This window comes from Choloepus didactylus, chromosome 21 (assembly GCF_015220235.1).
Source record: "Choloepus didactylus isolate mChoDid1 chromosome 21, mChoDid1.pri, whole genome shotgun sequence".
Taxonomy (NCBI): domain Eukaryota; kingdom Metazoa; phylum Chordata; class Mammalia; order Pilosa; family Megalonychidae; genus Choloepus; species Choloepus didactylus.
The window spans coordinates 18,837,949-18,855,107 of NC_051327.1; the positions used below are offsets into that span (position 1 = coordinate 18,837,949).

General features: G+C 46.9%; 1 protein-coding gene across 1 annotated transcript; it reads right to left on the bottom strand.

Moving 5' to 3' along the window:
• Positions 1 to 774: 774 nt before the first annotated feature.
• On the bottom strand, positions 775 to 6,499 carry AP1S1 (adaptor related protein complex 1 subunit sigma 1). Its single transcript, XM_037815101.1, has 5 exons — positions 6,409 to 6,499; positions 4,505 to 4,683; positions 3,744 to 3,852; positions 2,649 to 2,786; positions 775 to 1,438 (listed from the first exon to the last, which is right to left on the bottom strand). Exons 1-5 carry the CDS (start codon positions 6,409 to 6,411, stop codon positions 1,391 to 1,393), a joined length of 477 nt encoding a protein of 158 aa, XP_037671029.1. The 5' UTR covers positions 6,412 to 6,499; the 3' UTR covers positions 775 to 1,390.
• Positions 6,500 to 17,159: the final 10,660 nt, after the last annotated feature.

Sequence of the window (17,159 nt, forward strand, 5' to 3'; positions counted from 1 at the left end):
CTTCATCCCATGACCCCAGGGCCCTCGGAGCAGGCCTGGGTGGCTTCCCCACCGCCCCTGGTCCACCTCACCTGCCGCTCTCCCTCCCCTGGGGCCCGTTTCCCGGTCCTGTGCACTTCACAAGAGACCCAGAGAGGAGGGGCTGCAGCCACAGGAACGGTTTCAGCCCTTTCTCCACCGTTTTCTAAGCAGGAGGGTGGGACACGCCCTTGAACTTCCGACCCCCCTCCCCAAATAAAACCAAAACCATGCAACTGAAATATTCCACAAAGAAGGTGAGGGGCCAGGCACCTCTTCACCACGAGCTGCGCCTTCCTGGGCAAAGGCGGCCCGGGGGGGCTGGGCACAAGGGTGGAGAGGCACTGGGCCCCCAAATCTGCTTGGGGCAGGGCTGCCTGATAAATACAGGACACTGCTAAACCTGAATTTCGGATAAACAATGTGTATCCCACATACTTAGCAACACATTTATACTAAAAATTTATTCCTTGTTTGCCTGAGATTATTAAACCGGGTGACTTCTATTTTTTTTTTTTTTTTTTTTTTAATTAAATATGGCCAGCCTAGTTTGGGGGAAGAGGTGACTGGGCAATGTCCCCTCGCCTCTTGCCTGGGGCCAGCAGCCTTGCTTTCCTCCACAGAGTCCAAGGAAGGCCAGGTCCAGAAACGCTTGTTCTTTTATTTCAGAGGAAAGGAAATGAAGTCAGATACCCCCCCACCCCCACCCCCACGGCTCCTGCCTCACCCAGAACCGGGAGTGAAGCGGACAGGGCCCCATTTCCCACAAAGCCCTCCCTCCCCCTGACCTTCCCCTCCCTCAAGGTGGCAAGGTTAGAAAAAAATTACCTATGTGGTTCTCCCCTGGCACTGGGCAGAGGCCCACCACAGCCGAGGAGGAGAGGGGGCGGACGAGGGAAAAGGCCTTCCCTCTCCCTGCACAGAGGCCCCTCTCCCGGGCACAGGAGCTGCCCTGGATGGATGGCTGGGGGCTGGGAGATGGAGGTAGGTTCTGGGGGCAAGGGGTCGAGAAGAGCCCTGAACACCATTTCCCTTTAACCTGACATATTTATATATTTACAGTCATAAGGGAGGGGAGGGAGTCTGTGGTAACAAAGGCAGGGAATGAAAGCCAAATAGCACCCCCGTCTTGGTCAGTTTTTCCTACCTCCTGACTCCTTCAACCTTCAGCGGGAAAAGGGAGAACACGAGGTAGGGGGTGGAAGGGAACGTTTAAGGGTCCTGAGCCCACGGCTTACTCCAAAAGGTGAGGCACAGGGGGGCAACTGGGTTCCGCCAAGAAAAGGGCCCTTGGAGAGGCGTGGGAGAAGCAGCCACTCTTGCCCCACCTCTGCACCAGCTCCCCACAGCTCTGCATGGCCCAGGCTGGGGGCTAGGCCAGACCCATCTCCTCCAGCACGCTGCGCGGCGACTCATCCTCCTGAGGCAGAGACAGACAGAGGGTGACGCAGAGACACCAGGGAGGCAGAGGGGGGGCGAAAAGACAGGGGAGGCAAGTCAACAGCAGCCAGAAGGAAGGGGTCAGAGTGGAGCAGCAGAAAGACACACGGGGGGGTAGGGGAGAGAGAAGCCAACGTGAGCCCAAGGCTGGAACAGCTGGGAGCCCTTCAGGAGAGCTCACCGGCCTCCCGGGTCCACCCACAGAGCAAATGTGGCAGGGTGGGGGGCCGGGGTCAGTCCATCACCACCCCGAGAACCCAAAGCCAGGAGCTCAGCGAACAAGGGGCTCAGCCTCAGTACCTGAGAGGAAAGGGGGTGAATCTGGGCTGGGGGGTAAGAAACCGCTTTGAGGATTGGGGCTGGCAGATGGCTGGGTCCTCTCATTTTTTGGGGGGAGTGGGGTACTAAGAGGTTGGCATCAGGCCCCCAAGGGAAGGTGAACCAGGCTGCAGAGGAATGAGTCATTAGGGTCTGGGCAGAGACCAGTAACAGGTGTATGTGTGTGTGTGTGCACGGTGTGCGTGTGTGAAGGGGAAGGGGACCGGGAGGTGGCAAGTTCAGCTCTGCCCTACCTCCCACCGCAGAGATGAGCCCCTGCCCCCATCTCTCCCCCTCCTCAGAGCCAGTTCAGGCCAGCTTGCTTGTCACTGCAGATTCCGGTGACTCATCTCCCTGCACCAAGTCTCAGCAGTGGCACAGCAGAGAGGGGGCAGGCAGTAATGGGGTGAGGGCGGGGGCACTGGAGAGCAAGGAGAACCAGCAACCAGGGACCCTCTGCTTCAGTTCCCAAAACCCTATAGCCTTTTGCTCCTAAGAAGCAGAGGCTTAAAAACAAAAAAAATAGAAAAAAGAAGTTGAGCCCAAGGAAGAAAAGAATCCTCTACACCATGGGTGCCCTTCTCCATTCTCTGAGCCAACCTTGATGCCAAGAGAAGCATGGGCCAAAGGGCAAAGGCCAGACACCTGGGCCTCGGGAGAAGGACGGAAGTTGGAATGAGTGGAGAGTTGACACAGGTGGGCCATCTGCTGCCCTGGACGGCTGAGTGTGGTGGGGGTCAGACGCCACTGGGTGGGGGGCCACCGCGGCGGCGGGCAGGGGCCAGTGGTCGCCGGCGGGCAGGGTGTCGGGGGGAGGGCGGACACCCTCCGCCCCCGCACTCTTCCTCCTCCTCACTGTCCCTGGCCCCTACCTCCTGCAGCAGGTCTGCCTGCTCGATGGCCTTCAGCACACTCTTCTTGGAGGTGTCTTGGACATCACCCCCCATCAAAAACTCATCCAAGATGAAGTAGGCCTTCTCGAAGTTGAAGATGATGTCCAGCTCGCACACCTGGGGAGGAGGGCGAGAAGGCAACGCTGACCGTGGAGGTGTGTTCCAGCCCAGCCCCACTCCAGCCACTCCTTTTCTCACATTTGCTCTTTGGCGCAGCCACTCTTCCCACTGTGCCTTCTTGCCACAGGTCCTGGGCCCTTGCTATCCCCAGTTCTTTTTGGGGAAAGTTCTTTGGGCTCTTCTTTTTTGTTTCCTGCCTCTTTCTCCATGTTCATGAACTAGTAGCTGCCCCAGTCTACCCCTGTCTGTGGTTCCTGTTGCTTCCCCCAAAAATGTATAACATCGTTCCCACCCAAGGCTGAGCTGGCCTCCCTCTGCAGGCACGTGGGGCAGGGAAAGCGCAGCTTCTGGGTAATGGGGTAGAAGAATTGAGTTCCGAGCAGGGCTCTGCCACTAACCAGTTAGCTGTACATGCCATGCAATGCCTCTGAGCCTCGGTTTTCTAATCTGAAAATGGAGACAACTCCACTTGCTCACGAGGAGCACGCAAGAGAACAACATGAGGGTACTTTGTGACTAATTAAGGGACTACACATTTTGGAGTTATTACTACCCCCATCTAAGATCTGAGCTGTCTGCCAAGGCCCAGGCTATACCCCACATCAAGTAATTATGAGTCTTTGGGGTGGGATCAAGTACCCATATTTCTAGAAAGTTCTCCAGAAGATTCAAATGTGTAGCTAAGGTCAGGAACCACTGATGCAATCTGGATGTGGCCTCTGTCCTCTTCCAGAGCACATGGCAGAGTCAGTCCACAACCCCATGCTCCCAGGGATGGTTAGGGGGCGAGGCTAATGGGTTTATGGCTTAAAAAGGGAGATTAATTATTGTTCTTGCTACTCCAACTTCACTTCTCCCTTGAGTCTTCCAGGGCAGAGGCTGGAAAGGGCCCCAGAGTTTGGGAGAAAGAGCGGACTGCTGGACACACAAGCTGGGGTGTGTGGGGACACTTACACTGCCAAAGTACTTGTCCAGGAGCTCCACGTATCGGTGGATCAGCTCCAGTGTGATGAGTTCATTGTCTTGGCCCTCGATGGCGCAGCAGAAGTAGAGGCTGGCGTATCTGGAGAGAGGAGCAAGTGGGGCACAGCAAGGGGGCTGCTGGACCTGCTCCCAGATCCAGGCACTCTGGGCTCAAATCTCCTATTTTCCTCCTTTCCAGACCAGGGTCCAAGCCTCTAAGGGACAGAGGCAGGGTGGCCCCAGGGCATACAAACAGTAACTCATCTGGCCTCTTAGCTTGAACCTTAGTGCTGCCTCACAGACACAGGCAGATATAGGCTCTTACCTTCTTGCCCTTTGACCTGTTCGCTTTGACTCAACAAAAATCTGAGCCAATTAATTCACCTGCTTAAAGGAGAAGGAACTGGTAAGGGTGCATACGTGTGGGTTGGGAAAAGTGGAGCAGGACCTATGACTGTCCAATGGGACTGCAAGGGAGATATGCAATGGACAAGGCAGGGCCAATAGGGACAGAGCTATGTGCCTGAGGCAGGTGCTAGCCTTGAGCAAAACCAAGTGGGGAACTGGAATCTTCAAGGGGAGTCTGGAAAGGAAAGGAAGTTAAAATTAAATCACTGCCCTCCAGATATCCTTGGCTCCCAGCTCATCCTGACCTTCGGGGCCTGTTATTTCTCAGCAACCTCTCTCTTAACCTATCGCCAAACTCCAATCAAGCAGGATGTAGTCAGGGTTGAAAGTAGGTGGTGAGTCACCTCTTATAGACGACTTTGAGGTCCCTCCACTCCAGGAAGCTGCACATCTTGGGTTTGCGGGCCAGAACAACCTGCATAAGCTCCCGAACCATCTTCTTGCGTTCCTTGTCAGATGTGGCCAGGTACCACTTTTGTAGCCGCAGCTTCCCCTGCCGGCTGAACAGCAGCATGAATCGCATCTGGGGGTGGAGGGGACAGAGTTGAGGGTCAGAAACCTTCTTCAAAACTCTATCCCCTTATTGTCAACTCTGGGTAGCCTCCCCACCCCCAATCCCCAGCAAATGCCTTTCCTTCTGAGGGAAGTCAGATCTCCCGAATTAATCTGTCAATCTGTCGTTTGTTTGGGTTTAAATACCAGCTCTACTAGTGTGTATGGCCTTGGGCAAATTACTTTATGTCTTTGGGCCTCTGTTCCTTATCTGCAAGATGGAGATAACCGAAGTCCCTACCTTAGAGTTGGTAGGAGGGAATAATGAGTTGATATATGCACAGTGAAAGCACCATAACATGTTAGGAATTATGGCTGCCTGCTTCCTATCCCTGTTCTCTAAACTGAAGTAAAATGCCTAGCAAAGTGACAAGCAGCCCATAGCTGATGTTAAAGGGATGCTTGTTTTCTTCCCTGCTCCTTCTGGACACCACCTCCTAAGTATTTTGTACCCCGAGAAGCTATCTCATTTCTCTACCCCACCCTAGTCATAAGCTTTTCTGATATCCCAAGCACACTGCTCTCCAGTGCCAGTACCATGCCCTGAGGGATCGGCCTCTAACAGTGGCCCAGGGTAACTGGGATCCCCAAATTCTACCCTCTTCTCTTCTCAGCCATCCAAGCATTTGGCTGCTGATTTCCTTCTCTCAACTTTTCTTCCTTGTGGGGACCCCTCCTGCTAATCACACTCTATGAGACCAAGTTCCCTTTCAGTCGCCAAGTTAGAACACAGCCAAACGGGATGGTTCTCCTAGGGAATGTCTGTGTAACAAAGAGCAAGTTGAATGGAGGGGGAGAGGTGACAGCAGAGCCCTCACTATCCCGTGCACCTCCAGCTTCCCGGTTCCAGGGTGTCCAGGCCACAACCCCCAGTCCTCTCCTTTGCTCGTGGGCTCCCCTCTCCTGGAATCTGGGTGTCTGGAACACTAGTTTAGTAGGCTAAAAATAATTCAAGGCCGGGATTTTCGGTGGTGGGCAAGGAGAAGTGGGGCTAGTGTGGTGGGAGGGAAAAAGAGGGGCGCCAAGGGAGCCCTGTGCGTCCAGGACGGGGGTTGGGGGAGGAGTGTTCGCCGGAAGACGGAAGGCCTGGGTTCCGGAGAGAAAGGGGGTTGGGGAGGCGGAGAGGGTAGAGAGCCAGACCTGGGGATCCCAAAGCCTGGGTCCCTAAAAGCAAAACCTCAAGCTCACATGGCTTCCCCACCTCACCCCAGCTTCTAGGCGAGCATGACAATAAACCGAGGCAGCACGTTCACCTCTCGGACCCGGAAACGATCCCTTCCCACCCACCGCTCGGCCCCCACGGGCCGCCGCTCCTGTGTGGGACGCACGGGAACAGAGGGTCTCGGTGACCGGCGACCCCCCGCTCCCTCCCTCCGCTAACAGACCCCGGCGCTCCTATACCTTGGGCGACTTCCCTACGGCACTGTCCCGCCCCGCTAGACCGAGACGCGACCGGTCTTCCAGGCCCTGCCGGGTCCCGCCATCCCCTAGCAGCCCCCTGTCCCCCCACCAACGCGCCCCCCCTCCCCGCCCCTTCTTTCTAATGTCATTTCCAGCTCTTCCTCCGAGGCCGGCTCGGTCTCTAAGGATAGGAGGGAAGGAAGAGCGGCTCCTACCAGGGGCGGCCCCCAAGGACCCCCGCAGGTGCAGCCCACGCCCCTCCGTTCCCCCTCCCCTCCCTCTTCGCACAGCCTACCATCCTGCAGCCTCCGGCTCGGCGCGTCCCTCTTCGGCCACCGTAGGCGCCAGCTCCGCTCCCTTTCTTACCCTTTCTCTCTCTTGGTTGAAGCCCCGCCCCGTCCCGCCCTGGCTCAGAGGTCCCCCCACGTGGCGTTCTGCGCAGGCGCAAGCGTGGTGAGGCGCGCGGGCGGGGCTGGAGGCGGAGAAGCGGAAGCCCTGGCAACCAGGTCCTTGACTTCGGCTTTGAGTAGCTCTGTTGTCATGGCAACGAGGCTGTCAAGCGGGTTGGTTGGAGGATGGGGGAGGAGGCCAAGAAGTCCTCGTGCTTTGGAACCTTGGGGGGGAAAAGGCGGGAAAAGGGGTGAGCGGTGGATGGGACGACCATTGGAATTTGTGAGGAAGCAAGGAGCACTAAGGGAAGGGGCGTGGGTAATTACGGGGAAGCAGGGTGGGAATTAGATGTCTAGAAACGGGAGGAGGAATGCGGAGGAAGACAAAATGTAGTGGTGGAGCCGACGTGAAAAAAGTGTAGCGCTTAAAATAAATATCTATTGAGAACCTGCTGGGTGCAACAGTCTCTTAAAGTAGGAGAAATGGGTAGGAAATGAAGGAAATGAAAAAGAAAAAAGAAAAGGAAGAGCTGCTACAAAAGAGATGTGGGAGAAACATAAAGGAAAAGTAAGGCACAATGGGGAGAAATAAAGACCCTTAAAAGGTTGTATGTGCCCAAACTAAAAAGGGGCCAGTGTGACCCAGACATAAGTGTAAAGATGAGGAGGCAGTAAACTGTAAGAGGAGCTTTTTAGCTGAGAGAGAGTGTGTGTGTGTGTCTGTGTGTGCCTGTGTCTGTGTAATAAGGTAAAAGGGTATGAATATAAGGAAAAGAGAAACTCTTAGATTTTGTCATGCTGATAAATGAATGACTACTTCTAGATAATAGTTGGTAACTGATTATACTATTATTTTTGAGTAACACTTGAAGCACTAGTTAGTAAGGTCTCCATATCTCCACTTTATGCTCTTTTTTCTTTTCTTTTTTTGGAGGTGAGATGCTCTAGTGGTAGGAGAGTGGGCCAAATTCACCTGCACTGGAATCTTGTCTCTGAACTTTACTAGACGTATAGCCTCAGGTAAGGGGTTACAACAATACTTACCTTGAGAGGTTGTTCTGAGGATTAGAGGTATTCTATAGATAAAAGTATCTGAAGGATAAATACAATATGATCTCACCGATATGAAATAATTAGAATACACATGGTCAGAATCTGGACTATAGGCTACCAGAGTATCTGGTGCACTGTAAACACTTGGTAATGGTAGCTTTTAGTCTTATTTCCCTTTCCCACTTTCTTCTTCTACTTTCTCTTCTTCCTTCCTTTTTCATTTCCCTTTCTTCTCTGCCTATGCCAATGGCATAGATGTTGGCTAAACTATCTTGGTGTTATATAATAGGTCAAGATTAATATTAATAAAGCAAGTTGTTAAAGTTAGAAAGGGTAAATCGTTATGGAAAGAAAAGGAAGGGAAGTATGTAAGAAGGGCAGAAGGCAAAATAAAAAGAAACGCTCTTGAGAGAGAAGAGGAGGTTGTACATAAGGAAGTAATGAGCCATGAAATAAAGACTCACACTGGAGAGCTAGGTAACAGCTTCCAGGACTTTGGAAGCTCTAGAGATACAAGCTCCTGCATTCCTTGGAAAGCTGACACTTTCTAGAATTCCTTGTTTCAATGTGGTCCACCTAGCTGCGGAAAAGATAAGAGTCACAAGAGACTTGTTAGAAATATGGGTTTTGCTTATGTAGAATCATAAAGTTCAAGAGGTTTAAACTAGTTAGACAATACTGACTGGATTTCTTCATAGTTAGTGAAGGATGAATGTAGAGAATTTATATGGTAGTGGATTCAGTACAGCTTATGTCTGCAGGTGAGTTCAGACTTGATGCAATGGGCAGTTGAGAGTCATTATAATTGTCTGAACTGTGGAATAACTTGCAGCAACAGTTTAAGAGCATTAATCTTATAGTAATATGTAGGACAATTTGAAAGAACAAATGGAATACTGGACTATCACATAGGAGGTGGCTTTGGTAATCAACAGAAGGGGATAACTCATCTAAGTAGAGGAGGAAGAAGAATCAAAGATGAATTGAGGGGATTAGTGGCATAATTTGTATACATGGAAAAGTATGGAATCGCTGAGAGTCTCCTTCACAGGTAGAGGTGGAGTTTGTGAATTGTCCCCGATCAAACCGTGCTGACACCTCCTCATGCTTTCTCTAATTTTGGTTGTAAAAGAGGCTCCTGCGGTGGTTGGAGGGGTGGCCCAGATGGCCTCTGAAGCCCTTTCATCTCTAAGAGTCTGTGATCTGTGTTTCTCCCTCCTGTGGTGCTCTCTGCATCCATTTTTTTTTGTCCATTCGTTAAGTAGGTCATGTGCAGTGATCTCCCTCTCTCCTCCCCCCCACCTCGTTATCTTCTTTACTGAGCAATCGGTGCTTATCATATGCTATTCCTATCAATCCTGAGCATTTGAATACTTTCTGTAGCACATGTTAGAATTCTTTTTCACCTTGCAGCCTCTAAACTGCCTTTCTCATTTGGGAATCGCCACCTTATGAGTCTAGAGGAAGATAGAACAACCTGCCACTGTAACATTGGAAAATTCTAGACGTTCGCACTTGCAGCCTTCTTTTCAGCTGCAGCATGGGCATTTCTGCCACCAATCTGTGCACCCCTGGCCCCAGACTTTGGTCCGGGAGAGGATGAGATGGGGCTGGGTGATAGATGGGTACCGGCAGTGGGCCAGAGGTTCAAGTTCTTAGGCTGGCAGTGGAGTGGGGCTGATGGCAGGTCTTATCTCCAGTGAGGTAGTGGGGTGGCAGCAGGGGTATGATTTGGGGCATATTTTCTGGTGTGAGACCTCCAAATCTTGTTCTCTGGCCTCCTGATAATCCCACATGCTATCCAGTTTCTGTTGCTTGTTACTGAGAACTCTGGTACACTTCATTATCATGCCATTTTGTCCATTGATTGCTTATGAGTGTATGCCTGTCTCTTCAACTCGGTGGTAAGCTCCTTGTGGGATGCTGTCATATACAGCTTTTGTTTCTTTTGCAGAACCCATTATAGTGCTTGTTGATTGACTTCAGTTATGATCTGAATAGATGGCTGTCATATCTGGATATTTAAATCTTACTTCTCATCCAAACTATGCTAAATTATTATTTCATGTTTAATATTATGTATTTAAAATCTATTACTCTTGCTAGATGACCAGCCGTCTTCTTTTATTGTTTTTCCCATGCTCAGAACAGTAAGTGCCTCACACACAGTAGTCACCGGATATTTGTTGGATAAATGTTTACTGGATGCCCCATTTGAAAACTTCATTGTCCCCCCAAACTTCAGTGGCCAAAAATGAGTTATCACTTCCTTCCACTTCTCCTAGATGCCATCCCATCTCTTAATTTCCCATTGTAGTAACTGTCACCACCCGTTTCCTAGGCTCAGACTATAAATCTGGGACATGAAAGGTAACATAAAAGCTTGGCTTATTTGAGGAACAGAGATACTGTTTGCCCAACTGGTCTAGGGGATGGGTGTGGATGAGTCGGAGAGAAACTGACGGGGTTCTCGGAGGAGGGAGGGCAACTGAAAACCACCCTGGGGACTTGGGGCTTTATCCTCCCAGGTGTCCCTTGACACATCTTCCCTTGCTATACTTCCCATCCTGCCTTGCTAGTATTTTTCCTTTGTGATTTTGCTTTTTACAACATTTTCTGGAATGCCTGGCTACTCTCTCTCTCTCCGCCGACCCAAATCCAACGTATCTATCCTTAAAAGTCTCAGTCATGCAGTCCCTCTTCTGATAAGCCTTTATGGTCCAGTCTGGACCATAGTGCATTTCTACAACATTCCTTCAGATCATTTTTGCAATGACTTGCATACTTTTCCAGCTTTTTGGTATCTGTTTTCCTTTGGTGCTTAATAAAAAGGAATATTGCTTACACTTTTTTTTTTAATGCTTTACAGTACCCAGTATAAAGTTGGGCTTTAAAATAATTACTTGTTAAAGTGACTGGATTTCGAACTTGGCAAGATTTTTGAAAGAAGCCACAGTTGCTTTCCGTCAGAGACCTTTCCATTGGAGTCAAAGCGACATCTGGTGGCTGGGCGAGAAAAGACAAGCCCGGTGGCTGCTGGGGAGGCCGATTGGCTAAGGTGTCCATGTAGCTATGCGATGGTGTCTGGCAGGTGAGTGCAACACCTTGGGCCCCACCTCTGAGCCCCTCTTTGTGTGCAGAGAGATCTGTGTTCACCAGTGCCCTGAGAGAGGCAGTGGAATGGAGTGACTTGTTAAGTGATAATAACAGCCATAAGCTAAGACCACTGTGCCTTTGTCTCTTTATCTCTGTGTAAGTATTTGCTTCTGTTAGTACAATGAAACCTTCAAACACCGCTTAAACATGGTTTGAGAAACACAGGGACTCCTTGACACGTTTCATTCTGATGCCTAGAATATATATTTTTTCTAGAATATTTTTACCATTAAGGGATTTACAATATCCCTATTCATTGCCCACACATGGGCAGATAAGTAATCCCACTGTGTAAGGGTTACAAGAAATCTGCAGCAAGGATGGCTAGAGGCAGAGCTTGTTAGTCTTTCATCCCGACTGAAATAGAAGGAGAAAGAGAAACTTAGAATGGCCAAGGAGGGGGCCTGGGCAAAAGTCAAACAGGGCCGGGCAGGCTTTGCAGTGGGCCCAGAGTTTGGTCAGCTTTGTAAGACTGCTTCATTTTCTTTGTCCTCATAACATCTGAAAAAAGCTTCCCAGAACAAACATGTTCTGTGGCGATGAGGCCTTTTGAAGAACTCTTTTCTTCTGAACTGTCTCAGCATGTATGGTCCATTTTTAAACTATATATTGCTGAATTAAGACAAAATTGCTCTGCTTTTTGAAGCGTAGCGTACAAATAAAGGCTCTTTAGGTTTCTAAGCAAGTCTGTTACAGGTGGGTAACTCCCCAGTAACTAGGCCAGGGTCTAAACTGGGTCATTTTTTTTTTCAGGATATAAAAGCTGGAAAGATATATTTGGGCCTCAGCATCCCTGAATTTTTGGAGTGTTGCCCATCATGACCCCAACCAGCCCTTATGGGGCCCAGAGGGGGATCTGGGCAAGAGAGTGAGGCAGGAAAAGGAATATCTCACTACCAGCTGAAGCACTGGCCACAAATCCTGGCCTAGCACTAGGTCTTGTGAACTGGATCAAGCCACATCCAGTTTTTAAGTCCCTGGTCTAAGCTGCCCAAAGCAGGCTTACTGGTCTCGATGGCCTTTTCTCTCTAATTCCACAACTACATGTTGGTCCTACAAAGCTTACCAGTTGCATAGTGGAAATACGAAAGGAGAAAGGAAAAACTTATTGAGGTCAAGAGAGAGCATCTTTCACTAAAGCTGAGAGGAGCTTTAGTGAGCCACCCCTTATGGGTCTCCTTTCTCTGGGTCTTGTCCTGGTTCCCACTGGTTTACTAAGGAGAGAGGAAGCCCCTTCCTTCCAGGCTTGAATAGACTTTGAGGATCTCCTTACTAGATCAGCCTCATGGAAGAAGAGAAAGCTTGAAGAAGGTGAATCTAAAGAGGAATTTATACAAGGCACCAATCACATCTCCTTTGAACTTCTTGGCTGACTCTTGAGAAGGAAATGGGAAGGGAGGGGCCGGAAAAGAAGGCCAGAAGCTGATGTTTGCAGCCTTTAGCACATGTTGAATGATTGAAGAGTGATTAAATGAATGAAGAACCTTTCTGGATTTATTCTCAAAAACATGATCAACAACAAAAACAAAAAACATTCTGATCAGAATTTGCTCCAAGAAATTCCTAACGTCATTTCAGAGAAAAAGAGAACGTGAAGGTTCTTTCAGCTCAAGGTCTAAAATCTGTCTTTATTCATGGCAGTGGATTTATTTAGGAATGTTTTGAAGGCTTATCTGGGCTTGAGAAAAAGTAAGATTTTAACCATGTGTCTTAGTTTGCCAGAGCTGCTATGACTAATAGCACTCAATGAGTTGGCTTGCCAGCATTTATTGTCTCATGGTTTTGAAGGCTAAAAGATCAAAATCAGAGTGTTGGCAAGGCCATGCTGTTTTGATGAAGGCAGTTTTCCATCATATGCCAATCTCCCTTTCCTCTCCAGCTTTTTTGGACTTCTTGCTTCTTCTGACTTCTTGTTTATTCTGATTGCCTGCATCTGAATTTCCTCCTTTTTTTATAAGGCCTCCAGTCATACAGATTAAGGCCCACCCTGATTCAATTAGGCCTCATCCCAAATAGGATCTTTGAGGATCCTATTCACAAATGAGACCACGCCTTAACTAATAATATCATCTTCAAAGGTCTTATTTACAAATGGACTCATACCCACAGAAACATGGATAAAGATTTGAACCTGTCTTTTAAAAGGCAGGGTACATAATTCAGTCCCCAACACCTGGTGAAATGATCACATTTGATTGTTTTGTACCATTTGAAAATGCTGTATTATCAAAATCATGTAACTTCAGAATTAACAGTTTCCTAAAAGGGACATTTAGTCCCACCACTAGGAAGCTATCCTCTGGATACGTGAACACATGTATACTGGGGTAAATGTATGAGGATGTACAGCTCAGCACTGTCGGTAATGACAACAATAACAAAAGCCCTGAAACAACCAAAATGTCCATCAGTAGTGATTAAGGAATTACAGTACAGCTGTATATGTGGTTGGTAAAAAGAATCAGGAAAAGGTGTCCAGGGTGTATCATTAGGAGAGCAAAGCAAGCTGCAGAGCGGTATATGTTGTATGACCTTATCTGTGTGAAAGAAAATTATATTTTGTTTATACTTGTAAATGTTTGGTAAGGTTCTAGAAGAGCACCCAAGAAAATCGGGGCTTTTGAGTTCCCACTTTTATCCCTTTGAACTATCTGAATATTTTACGTGAACATGTGATTTTATAATTAAAAAAAAAAGTGATCTGGTCTTACACCCTGATTGCAGAAGCATCCTCACCAAGGAGCCATCCTGGGTGTCCTCGAACTCTTCTCGTGACAGAGTACTAATGACCTCTTACTAATTACCAAGAACCCCCAGAATTAGTGCTGGCTTAGAAAATGACCCAAGTATCTGGGAGCTGGGACAGAATCCAGCTGACAGTGTCTCTCAAGCCTACCTTTAGGATTTGGGAGCTGGATGGAATGCAATTTTGATAGATAATTCTTGGTATTTTTTCCAGTTTATTCACAAAAGCTACTAGGGATAGAGATAATAAATTCAGCAGAGTGGTGGGGTACAAGAGCAACACACAAAAATCAGTAGTGTTTCTATACACTAATAATGAACAATCTAAAGAGGAAAGCCAGAAGATTTCTACTTACAATAGCAACTAAAAGAAGCAAATATCTAGGAATAAATTTAACCAAGGACGTAAAGGACTTAGCTACAGAAAACCACAAAACATTGCTAAAATAAGTCAAAGGAGACCTAAATAAATGGAAGGACATTCCTTATTCATGGCTTGGAAGACCAAATATTGAGATGTCAATTCTACCCAAAGCAATTTAGATTCAACACAATCACTATCAAAATTCCAGTAGCCTTCATTGCAGAAATGGAAAATCCAATCATCAAATATATATGATAGAGTAAGGGGCCCTGAAAAGCCAAAACCATCTTGAAAATGAAGAATGAAGTTGGTGGACTCACACTTCCCAATCTTAAAGCTAATTACAAAGTTACAGTAATCAAAACACCATAGTCCTGGCACAAGGACAGACTTATAGACCAATGGAATCAAACTGAGAGTTCAAAAATAAACCCTCACATTTATGACCAATTGATTTTTGACAAGGGTGTCAAGGTCACTCTATGGGGAAGGAATAGTCTCTTCCACAAATGGTGCTGGGAAAACTGGATATCCATATGCAAAAGAATAAAGGCGGACCCCTACTCCACATCATATACAAAAATTAACTCAAAATGGATGAAAGACCTAAATAAGAACTCAAAGTATAAAACTCCTAGAAGAAAACATAGGAAGCATCTTTAGAATGTGTTAGGCAATGGTTTCTTAGATTTTACACCAAACATACTAGCAATAAGAGAAAAAAATCGATAAATGGGATTTCATCAAAATTAAAAACTTTTATGCATCAAAGGACTTCATCTTGAAAGTAAAAAGACGACCTTCACAGTGGGAGAAAATATTTGGAAACCATATATTGATAAGGGCTTAATATCCAGAGTATATAAAAACTTCTACAATTCAACAACAAAAAGACAAACAACTCAATTAAAAATTAGGCAAAAGACTTGAATAGACATTTCTCTAAGAAGATATACAACTGGCTAGCCTCATTACAAATATACAGATGCTCAACCTCATTAGCCATTAGGGAAATGCAAATCAAAACCACAATGAGATACCATTTCACACCCACTAGAATGGCTATTATTGAAAAAATTGAAAACAAGTGTTGGAGAGGATATGGAGAAATAGGAAAGCTCATTCATTGTGAGAATGTAAAATGGTGCAGCCACTGAGGAAAGCAATTTGGCCGTTTGTCAGAAATTTAAGTATAGAATTACCATATGACCCAGCAATTCTACTTCTAGGCACATACCCAAAGGAATTGAAAGCAGGGACTTGGACAGGTGTTTTCTCACTAGGGTTCCAAGTGGCATTATTCACAATTGCCACAAGATGGAAGCAACCCAAGTGTCCATCAATAGGTGAATGGACAAAGAAAATGTGTTCTATACATACAATGGAATGTTATTCAGCTGTAAGAAGGAATGAAGTTCTGATATATGTGACAACATGGATGAACCTGAAAGATATGCTGAGTGAAATAAGCCAGACACAACAGAACAAATATTGTATGATCTCACTGATACACAATTATTAGAACAATCTGTAGAATCAGCAACTGGAATACAGGTTACCAGGGGTTGGATTAGGGGTATGGAAGGGGAGTTAATCCTTAATTGGTACAGAGTTTCTGTTTGGGGTGATGGAAAAATTTTGGTAATGGACGGTGGTAACGACAGCACAACATTGTGAATGTAATTAACACCACTGAATTGTATATTTGAATGTGGTTAAAAGGGAAATTTCAGGTTGTATATATGTTACTAGAATAAATAAAAACACAGGACTGTGCAACACAAACAGTGAACTCTAATGTAAACTATGGCTTATAATCATAATAGTATTCTTTCATCAATCATAATGAAAGTACCACACTAAGGCAAAGTGTTAATAATGTGGAAACTTGCATGTGTGAAAGGAGGTATATGAGAACTCTATTTTTTTGCATAATTTTTCGGTAAACCTACAACTTCTCTACTAAAAAAAAAGTATAACAAGTTATTTTTAAATATATGAACAGAAAGTAATTGAGGGGTGTCCTCTGCCAAGAACCTTCAAGACACTGGAGGAAGAGAGTAAAAGATGTTTTGGGAAGACCTTTGAAGGAGGGTATCAAATGTCTATATAATAAAAGATCCTTGTTTTCAAGGAACCTGATATTTAGACGGGGAGGAAGGGAGGTAAGATCAACACACAAATGAAAGGACAAACGTGAATACAAGCGCTGTTACACACCAGGGAAAAGAAGGATCATTGTGTCAAGTGGAGAGTGAAGATGTTGACGGGTCATGGAAACCCTCGGTGGAGGACATGAGACTTGAGCTGGGTTTTGAGAAATGGTGGGAGGTGGCAGGCACGGAGGGTGGACGCAAATGGCATGAACAGAGATGGGAACTCACAGGGAGGGGGGCATGAGCAGGCACATCTGGCTGGGGGGGAAGGTGTTTGGGGAACCCTCTTTCCTTTGTGGGGATGTTGCCCAGAGGGAGAATCAAGTCCTAACTCAACAAGGTCTTTGGGGCCCAGAGACTCGATAGCCAGACCCGCGGACCCACGCTTGGGGTCTCAGGGGCCTGGGCCTGTCAGTGTATGTTTCATAAAGATCCCTTTCACGGGAAAAGTCTATGAACTGACAGGACTTTAAGATCTTATCCTGCTTAGAACATGGAAAGTAAAGGCGGGGATTGTTTTGAAATATTCCTTTTATTTATTATTATTTTTTACATTTTTACTTGTTTATATATCAAAAGTGAAAAACCAGACAATCAAACACAATCTCAAGGACATTTGACCCCGCATTTCGGTAACCTTATGGGTACTACATGTGGCTGTCACTGTCCAGTGCATAATGAAAAAAACCAAAAAGACCCAAAAACCTCAAATGAGGATTTTTCACGGAAAATAGCACGGTGGGATGATTAGGGTTTCATTCGATTACATTCATTTCACATCTAGGAGCAATTCTTCAATAAATAGGACTTCCTGCCGTACACCCCTAGCTAACAGTTTTTTCAAAAAGATTAACTAGGATAGTTGGAGCTGAGCTTGCTGTCTCTCTCATTATCTCTCATTTTCTCTCTCTCTTTCTCTCCCTCTCTCACGTGTCTACTGCTCACTCACAGCAGCCGGAAATGACACATTGGCGTGAGTCACCCGTGCAGCTGTGAGTCACCCTATAATTGGGGGAACTTCTTTCCTGGTAGACCTTACAGCACTTTGCCCTTCTGCTCCTGAGTGTATTGGAAAAATCTGAAACCCCTCTGTCCTCACTCTAGTCTGTTTCACCCACCCGACGCTTCTGATCACTGAAGTGGCTGAAGTTGGGTCATTTTGTCGGGGGCAGGAATCATCAAG